The sequence below is a fragment of the Palaemon carinicauda genome, chromosome 8 (assembly GCF_036898095.1).
Source record: "Palaemon carinicauda isolate YSFRI2023 chromosome 8, ASM3689809v2, whole genome shotgun sequence".
Taxonomy (NCBI): Eukaryota; Metazoa; Arthropoda; class Malacostraca; order Decapoda; family Palaemonidae; genus Palaemon; species Palaemon carinicauda.
Window position 1 is genome coordinate 21,271,570 of NC_090732.1, and position 10,188 is coordinate 21,281,757.

General features: G+C 31.6%; 2 protein-coding genes across 2 annotated transcripts in view; one reads left to right on the forward strand and one right to left on the reverse strand.

The window, feature by feature from the left end:
- LOC137645123 (protein Star-like) overlaps window positions 1-4,822 on the reverse strand; it is a 7,758-nt gene extending 2,936 nt beyond the window's left edge. Inside the window, exons 1-2 of the mRNA XM_068377958.1 lie at window positions 4,609-4,822; window positions 1,677-2,489 (exon numbers count right to left, since the gene is read on the reverse strand). Of these exons, the coding sequence (XP_068234059.1) occupies window positions 1,677-2,489; window positions 4,609-4,758 (963 nt within the window). The 5' untranslated portion in view covers window positions 4,759-4,822. The remainder of the gene's footprint in view (window positions 1-1,676; window positions 2,490-4,608) is intronic.
- A 1,916-nt stretch (window positions 4,823-6,738) lies between these two features.
- Window positions 6,739-9,854, forward strand: LOC137644850 (protein Star-like). Its single transcript, XM_068377744.1, has 2 exons — window positions 6,739-6,918; window positions 8,995-9,854. Exons 1-2 carry the CDS (start codon window positions 6,847-6,849, stop codon window positions 9,850-9,852), a joined length of 930 nt encoding a protein of 309 aa, XP_068233845.1. The 5' UTR covers window positions 6,739-6,846; the 3' UTR covers window positions 9,853-9,854.
- The last annotated feature ends 334 nt before the right edge of the window (window positions 9,855-10,188 follow it).

Genomic DNA, 10,188 nt, shown 5'->3' on the forward strand with positions numbered 1-10,188 from the left:
AGAAATTGATAGCAAATTAAATTGATCAATTGACCTCTATATCGCTCTCTGTCTCTCTTAATGTGAATCAAGATAAGGTTAGTGATATATTTTATAGTTTATATATCCAATAAGCGGTGGTGGTGAAATATGAGTATGTATCAGTTTAACATGAGGATCGTTTAGTAAGTTATGTCAATAATTTCTGTAGATAAAATGACGGAAACCACACTTTAGTTTTCACATAACTTTATGACGATTTTAACTGACCAATTCTTAAGCTTTCTGTTTAAGGCATCAGCTTTTCTTTAGATATGAAAAACTTATAGCCTTTCTATAGATATGAATAATGTATGTCTTTTCCTTAGTTATGAATAATTTATAGCTTTTCTTTAGTTATGATTTTTTTTAGCTTTTCTATAGATATGAATAATGTATAGCTTTTCTTTAGTTATGAATAATTTATAGCTTTTCTTTAGTTATGAATGATTTATAGCTTTTCTATGGATATGAATAATTTATAGATTTTCTTTAGATAGGAATAATTTTTAGCTTTGCTTTAGATATGAATGATTTAACTAAGATAAATAAATTTTTATGGTTTTGATTGACTTACTAGAAAAATAGAAAAATATATAATAGTGCACCAAAAGTAGTAACAACTATTCACTGGAATTCTATAAACTTCACACAAGCATTAACACACACACACACACACACACACACACACACAAATTGTACAGAAATAAAACAGCATCCCAAATTTTTCAAGAGAAATTTACCATATATATAACTAAATGTAGAATTTTTTTTAGTGGTAAGGGTTTACATTTATGTAACCTAGCTTATCTTACTATAAAAATACAAAGTTACTGACATTCGGAAATGAGGATGATCTTCTTCAATCAGGTTTACTCAACTTTCAGTGCACTTCACCTATAATACTCGAAAGAGCTACAGTATTAAATAGACTGCTTAATTGAGAGATCCTCAATCATGTTTTACCCAGCTTTTAGCTAACTTTACCTATAACGATCAAAAGATCTACTGTATATTAATAAAGACACTTGAAGTTAAGAGAATAAAATATTTAGTGTGTGAATATGAATGTTATATCTGAGTAAGGTTCATGATTGAAAAAAGAGAGGAGTGTCGCAAAGAATGAAATTGATAAATCACTACAAATTAAAAAGGATTCTTATCGTTACGCCAACTTGCAACCCTATCTAAAAATTTGAATAATACAACCGCAAAAGATACCGACTGCAATGGTTGTTAACCAAAAACAATGTTGCATGAACATGAAATTGCACCAGGTGACGTCCTAATGATAAAGCATAAAAGTTAATGACCATTACCTGTATGCCTCTTTATAGCAATGACAATTAATGATTATAATTGCTTAACTGAAGTAAAAGCTCATTTAATGCTAGGATGCTGTTATCATACTAATATATAGACAAAAAAATGGAATAGTCTTCCAGATGACAAAATATTGAGAAAATTACTATACAACCCCCCCCCAAAAAAATATCTAAAAAATAATATTTGCTTTTGTTTTTTCATTACTAGTCTAGAGAGGATAATTCCAATGATATGTAATCATTTCAGTTACTCTTCTATTTATTATCATCGAATCAAACAACCTTTACATCTTCCTACTGATTGTTAACAAAATAAGTGATATTACGACCTACAAAATCTTTATTTCTAACAAAGATGAATTCTTCGTCATAGAGCCTTTCCTTTGAATTTAACCAAAAGTAGCCTTGGTCCTCCATAAAGTCAACCATATCCTTTTCTTCAGCAGGGAGTTCAGCAACAACCATTCTGACGATGATGTCACGCCATGGAAAAGACTTCAGCACTCCCTGTTCGCTTCCTTGGATGTCCAACGACAGAAAGTCGACCGTGGTGACGTTCAGAGCCCGTAGGTAGGACTCTAGAGGGAAGCAATGCACCAGAAAGTACGAATTTTCAGCAGCTTCGAAAAAGCCGTCATATCTCGGGGAAAGTGTTACACCAAGTTCATGTGAAGCCCCTCGATAGTACCAAGGAACCCCTGGGTAAATGTCCTTTACTTTGACTGCAACGTGTACGGCCTCCCTCGGGAAAGTGGTTGGTGATAAACACGAATTAGATGACCAAGCTTTTCTGTGCTTCTGGAGGATCTGCAGATAACTCTCCTCATCTGGCTCAACGAGCAGGCCGGACCATCCAAGCGATTGTTCGAGCCACAAGCTATTGGAAAGAAACTCTCCATCAAGAGCTCCTGCTTCCACGAAGAAACCTTTTCTCTGATTTATGAAGAACTGTTTCAAGTAATGATCAATGTATTTCCAGGAAACACTTTTACTGTATTGAAGATACTTCTGATCAGTTGAAAGATTGTAAGGATTGGACGACGGTGGTGTCAGGTATCGATCTCGTACGATTTCAATTACTCGAGAATCACTGCCGGGTAAAGAGCCACGAATGAAGTCCTTGTAGTTGACATCTGTTGTTGTCATCTGCAGGGAAATGAAAAAGAATTGTAAGCATTCACGTATAACCATTTATTTTCCACAGCAATATTTTAAAGATTAAATATTTATCATAAGGATTTTCTAAAGGAAGAGAACAAAAAACACGAGACTAAACTGAATACTGTAATTCAATATTTCCCAAACCTTTCAAATTTTGCTTCAAAAGCAGTTCTCACTATAAGGATGAGATTGTTTGATGGACTTTCATTTTACCAATTTTTAAGTTCCCATTTTGAGTAAGTGAAGAGGGTTTAGAGCACAAAATGTTGTATATTACATGAGTGAATCTTAATGTTTGTTATTACTTTCTTTAGATAATCCTATCCTAACCAACTTTTCAAGATGACAGGTAAATTATTTTTTTTCTTTTTTTATATGAATGGGATTAAAACTGGTAAGAAGTTATTCTTTAGGTTTGTGTTTACTGTGCCCATTTCCTTTTTTTATTCTCTGAGATAGTATAGTAGGTAAGTAACATTGTGATAATAAATGCCGAAGGTCAATTCAAAGGTCAAAGCTTTTTCTGAATATGTGGAAAGTTTGTAAATGGGTGCCAGCGGCGATTGTGAATATTTTCTAAAATATTTTCTTATTTTGACCGATCTTTTAAGACCACAGGTCATTCCATAGCCCAAAAGTTAAGAAATTTTGTGTCCCTTGAGAGACTATATCCCTGGCTTTCATACCATTTGTCATGAAAAAGAATTTGTTTAATTTTGGGGGTTGAAATTACCCATCTTGAAAGTAACCTAACATACACAACACACATCCAACTCAGTCTGCATAGAACTCTCTATTCATCGGATATTTTAAAACATAATATGTTACTTAAAACAAAACAGATTTTGTCTTCAGATTTTCTCATTTCTTTATAGGGTCTCTGTTTCCAACATCCCCTTTTAAACACACCATCTCCTAGTTAAGAACATTCCTTAAATCATTGTAACCTAATATTTTAAAGTGTTTAATGTTTTGGCTGCTGTAATGATTATATCTACGTACAGTGGCATTGCGTAATATCAGTGCTGAATGGTTACAATTACAATTACCACAAGCCAAACTGCAAGCCTAGAAGGAAAAGCAGAACGCTAAAAGTCCAAAGACAAGAAATACACCAAAACAGCCTAAGACCCAAAAAGATTCATACTGACGAAATATAGAAACTATCTTAATGTCATTGTTAGTGTTAGATTAATTTGAAGTCCAAAGTTTTGTTTTCAACCTTTGTTGGTTTGGATGAAACTTGGAAACTAGGTACCAGTGCGTGTGGTCATTTTATGAACAATACAGCACATTTGACCGGTTTTTAAGGTAACATCCACATGTCCAAATTTTGATCACCTAAGATTTCCATATTTTTTTTTTTTTTTTTTTTTTTTTACACCAAGATACATTTAAAGACCAAAATTCTATTCAAGGCCAACAGCCTTTATGTTACTTTCACCTTGACCTCTATTTCAAGGTCGCAATCATTATGTAGGCCATATTATATCAATTAAAATGTACATCTCGGCAAGTTTGATAGCAATGGGGATCTGGTCATCGAGAGATTTCGTAAACAAAATCTAAAGATATAAGGGAAACTTTCGGTATGAAATTAACCGTTTGTTATCATTTATTATAATCTATAATCTATAATCTAAAAAGTTTTTTCTTATGTGGGAAATACTATAAGAAAGTTTAATAGCATTTTGCAATGTAGGTGGAGAGTTGTGTGGAGAGTTAGATTATTTGTTTATTAAACATATAATCAAAATCTAGACATTATTATTATTATTATTATTATTATTATTATTATTATTATTATTATTATTATTATTATTATTATTATTATTATTATTATTACTGTTTTGGTCGATGTTGTAACTCTTTTATAGTGATGACGTGGACATTGTTAAAAGTTTCCGTCGAGGAAAATTCAGTGGAAATATATGAATGACTTCAACTATTTTCATACATCAGTCAGGATTTTTGTGCAAATGCCGTAAAATTTCACTACTTTAGGAAACACAACTCAATGTTTTGATTAGAACTGGATATTCTCCGTGGTTATTTCTCTTTAAAGAGGAGTCAGGAAATCACGAAACAATGATTTAAACCTCACCTGCAAAATGAAGAGCAGAAACGCTAAGGTAAATGTCACTTTGAATGTGCCCTTGAACATATCAGAAGCTGATCTTGCTACCAGAGTTTCCTTAAGTTTCCTCCAAGTTGACGACATGAATAACCACATGTTAAACCTAACGTCACTCATGACTTAATACAAAGATATCTTTTACACTGATGTACAACTAGATAACTTCACCACAGCTTGTCAGCGACTTGCTGTAATATTTTGTGCTGTTATTTAATTCTGTTTTCCTTGTGTATTCTCTCGCAAGTTCTATTTCCGTCTTGTCACGGATTTTCCTATAACAATGTTATGACGTCCGACTTTTATAACTTGTTTTGATTTTCTTACTATCACGTTAAAATTCATAGATAGATACATTAAAAAAAACACATAAGCACACATACACTCATGCGCATACACACACATGCACACATATTCTAGAAGTTTTATTCCAGCTGTTACCAAGTTGTGGAATGATCTTCCTAATCGGGTAGTTGAATCAGTAGAACTTCAAAAGCTCAAAGTAGGAGCAAATGTTTTTATGCTGACCAGGCTGACATGAGTCTTTTTATTGTTTATATATGATATATCTGTTTTTGACATTGTTAATAGTTTATATAGGACATATCTGTTTTGACGCTGTTACTGTTTTTAGAATGATATATTGTTAATTTATTCTCATCATTCATTTATTTCCATATTTCCTATCCTCACTGGTCTATTTTTCCCTGTTAGAGCCCTTGGGCTTATAGCATCTTGCTCTTCCAATTAGGGTTGTAGCTTGGCTAGTAGTAGTAATAATAATAATAATGATAATAATGATAATAATACTGTATATATAACATACATATAGTAATGCTCCTTCTATTAACATAAATATAAGTACATTATTATAATTTTGGCTTCGTCAAAGTCTAGTCTAGTTATATATAATTATACACACATACATATATTGTATAAGTCTTTATGTATATATATATATATATATATATATATATATATATATATATATACATATATATATATATACATATATATATATATATATATATATATATATATATATATATATACATATATATATAAACAAATAGATGAATAAGTATGTATGTGTTTATATATATATATATATATATATATATACATATATATATACATATATATATATATATATATATATATATACGGTATATATATGCATATATATACATATATATATATATATATATATATATATATATGTATGTATATATATGTATATATAGACATATATATATATATATATATATATATATATATATATATATATAGGTTATGTCTGATTTGCATATATGTATATGTATGTATGTACGTATGTATCTACGATAAATATGGAAACCATGAAGAAGGAATAATGAATAGTAATATGGATGATGAAAGAATGAAACTGATTAACTCATGTAAGCATCTCGAGTTGAATATGACGGATGATAATAAAATAAGAGAACAAGTGACATACGAATGGGAGGACACATGAATTCTCTGTAGAAGACGATAAGAGCAAGCAAATACAAGCGAACTTTCAACAACATAAAACGTAAAAATACATATCTGTGTTAGCATTCAATGAAACCTTATGTATATAATCAATTACTAACCTACAGAGGCACTAGCATCGAGCATCAGTTACATGTGCTTCTACAGTTTGCGTTACGTGGATGAATATCTTCGTACATCAGACATATTTTGGGAACCAGGAAAAAGTTCCTCTTATTGAGCGTCGTGGATGATGACGAATACGAGTACTGTAGATATTCCTCTGCGGTTCCTTGAGGAGGAAGAAGTAAATTCATAAGATTCTATCATAAATTGATTACTTCTAACTAAAGTGTTCGTTCATCTGCCGTAGCAAAAGTGGTAAAATTTATATTTTTTAATTCTATTTTAGATAATCCGATATATTAATGGCCAATGACTAATAGAAAATGCATACTTATCACATTTTCCTTATGAGAACAAGAGAGAGAGTGTAACATTGTTTACCTTTCATTTTTTTCAGTATTATATCATTAATTAATTTCTCAAATTAAAAAGAATTTTTGCAAATATATTGTTTGACCGAACCAAAAGTCATATAAAGGAAAATAGGAAAACTCATAATTTCTTATGTAATAGTATCAAATAAATGGACTGCAGAATCGATGAAGGAAGAGAAAATTGAATGATCATCGGAAGGAATGAACTTGAAATATGATTTGGCAACTTCTGAAGCGAAAATCGAAAACCATAATCATTATCGTTCTTTCAATTACAGTCTTAAAGGTGAGTTTTATCTAATTATTCATATGATAATATTCCCTTAATAAGATAATTCAATACTTGTTTAGTGAGTATTTTTCTGAATTTTTTTGTGTTTTATTTGATATTGCAAAAATATTTCACATCTAAGTGAAATAAATTATTCTAAAATCTATTTACCATACCCTAGTGATACTTTCAATGTTTTAATTGAGTTAGAATTGTGACCGTCTTTATTGATGAATTCCCAGCTAATTTTGTACGTGAAATGTGAGCAAAAGCTTACAAATTGAATAAGACTACGTTAAAACGATGTGTAAACACCTGCAAACTTTTGATCTCACCTGAGAAAATATTGAGAGCTCCGCTGTCAATATCAATTTACCATGAGTAATAAGAGACCCCAATTAAGAAGACACAAATCACTTTAAAGCTATTGAAAGTGATAAAGTTACTAAAGTTACTCACGACTGAACTTTCATCTGTGATCAAAGCAAATACTGATTGATCTTCAATGTTACTCAAGTTCTAAGTCTGTTGTTCAGAAATACTTAGGTGAACTCAGAGCCTTGGATGATTTTGCCTAGCTAAAATACATTACCAGAAAAAAAAATCATATTCTTTGACCTAACAGGATAGCTGATAAACGGATAAACGAACTTTTAGAGATTCTGTGCTAAACCACTTTATTATGAATATACTGCTAATATGTGTTAATGCAGAACTTAAAAACAATGGATACAGGTGCATGGGATGGGGTAAGAACGAATGTCAAAGGTAGATATTAACAGAACATACTATATTTACTGGGAATAACAAAATTGGAGCTTTCAAGGGGTTTATAAGAGATACATGAATGGAAATCAATGGTAAAATATAAAGCCTTTTTTTATAGAAAGTAAGTCAGTTTTGTGTTGTGAATGATGCTGATTTAGATTAGATGATAAATCAACTGAATTACATAAAACAAACATTATCTAAAATGAAGAGAGTCGTTGCAAAATTATGCATATTTGCTACTTAATATGCTTAGATTAAGGTAATGCGTGAAGGGTTTAATGACCCAAGTTTCTTTAGTGGGAGTGAATTATTATGGGTTGAAATTTATGAATTTATCAGATGCAATTAATTCATTTGGAAATATATAAGAATCCTGTTATAATGGAAATATACACAATGAAAAGCAGCGGCAGTTGAATATGATTGAAAGGAATAGCAATTATGCTGTCATCTCAACGTATGGTGTTCACTGGAAACCCAAGCCTGAACTTTGCTTTAATACTCATCATCACAAAAGCTAAAAGAACAATCCTTGACTTGGCTCTATAATTCGGAGGGCAACAGATTACGAAATATTGCGTTTGCACACTTTTTTTTTTTATATCTGCTACTTTTTGATACTTGGAATCTCTTCTCTAACTTCTCTGATGTTCACACCGAAGATAATCCTAAAGAGAACACGTTGATATCGATCAAAAACTTCGATAAACATATTTATCAAAAAATTTTGATAATACGAAAATGTAAATAAAGGTTAAATCACAAATAATACTTACAAGTCATTTCATTTGACACAGAAATTAATCTTGCAGCAAATACTCAACTCTTGCTTTGAAGTATCTTTTTTTAGAAATGGAAACATGAAAGTCAAATATTTTCCTGAGAGGCAATGTTTTAAGAATATGTTTTATGAATATCTCTTTTTCAAAAATGTTAATAGATCGAACAAGTATCTGTTCAAAAACCTGCAAATAGGAAGTCATCAATTTTCTTTTGTGGTCATTTTCTTATCATATGATAGCCAAGAAATATTTATCGTATCTGCCTTTATTGAATATGATAGGTAATTTCAAACTAAATGGTTTTATAAGGTTTAAGGTAAATTAATTTAAGGGTATAGATACATGCAAAAACCTTTAAATAAATAATAATGAAATGTATAGTGTTTTTAAATGATATATTAACAATGTTTTTTTATTTAGAAATATAATTTTCTGATAGTGAATTACTCCTGTTATCTAATGATATCTATTTGAATTCTTTCGTAAGTGCCAAGTTGATACTATAGTTGTCTGATTTATTGCTTTATATCTTCAACAGACAACATCAGTATGGAAGATGGAGAAAGAAACCAACAAAGGCCTGATCCTAAGTTCATTGCGTGGCAATGACTCACGTATACTGAAAGTCATCCAAGAGCGATATCTCGTGGCACCTTCCTCTCTTCCCTACAATCTATCAACTGATCCTCTACACATCGCGTTTAGCAAGAGCGCTTCCTGGAGATACATAAATCACTACCTAAAAGAGATATTCACTAATCAAACAAATGGCTTCTTCGTGGAGGCCGGAGCCCTGGACGGCGAATTCCTTTCTAACAGTCTATGGCTTGAGCAGTCCTTTGGATGGACTGGACTCCTTATTGAGCCTGATAAGGACAGTTTCCAGCACCTCCTTCATAAACATAGACGGGCTTGGTTATCGAATACCTGTTTGACACCCAACATGTATCCAAAAGAAGCGGTTCATGTATCGCTCAGAAAGAAAACCATTTACGAAGGAATTCCTTGGAACTTCAGAGGTTCCTCCCATGAACTGAATGTATCCATAGCACCAAAATATGACAGATTATTCCAATTAACAGATAAATCTTATTCCATGACGCAGTGCTTCCCTTTGGCCTCTTATTTGTGGGCTCTGAACATAACAACAGTTGATTTTCTCTCCTTGGACATCCAAGGGAGAGAACAAGAGGTGATGAAATCTTTTCCTTGGAGGGATATCACCATCAGAGTGATCGTTGCTGAATTTACTGAAGGCTCTCAGGGCATTGTTGAGTTTATGGAGACCGTTGGCTACACTTGGCTAAACTCAAATGAAGCATTATTTTATGAGGAGTTTATTTTCATAAGAAAAGAAGAGCTAGTAGGTCGCCATATTGCATGTTTTGGAATTTAACATTAGGCTTTTTCAAGTAAGTGTATTGGATGTATGTGAGCATCTATTTTTCTATTTTTCCATGCTATGGATTATAACAAACTGTCATGTATTTTATTTTGTTTTTCTTTAATTCTTGCCATATCTAGTAAAATTCTTTCCTATTATTGACTATTGTGATTAATTACCCCCAAAGGACGTACTGGTACGTTTCACAAAAGCCATCCCTCTACCCCCATAGACGTACCGGTACGTCCTTGCAAAAAAATGCTATAAAAATTATTCTTTTCATATTTCTGATAATTTTTTGAGAAAAATCAGGCATTATCCAAGAGAATGAGACCAACCTGACCTCTC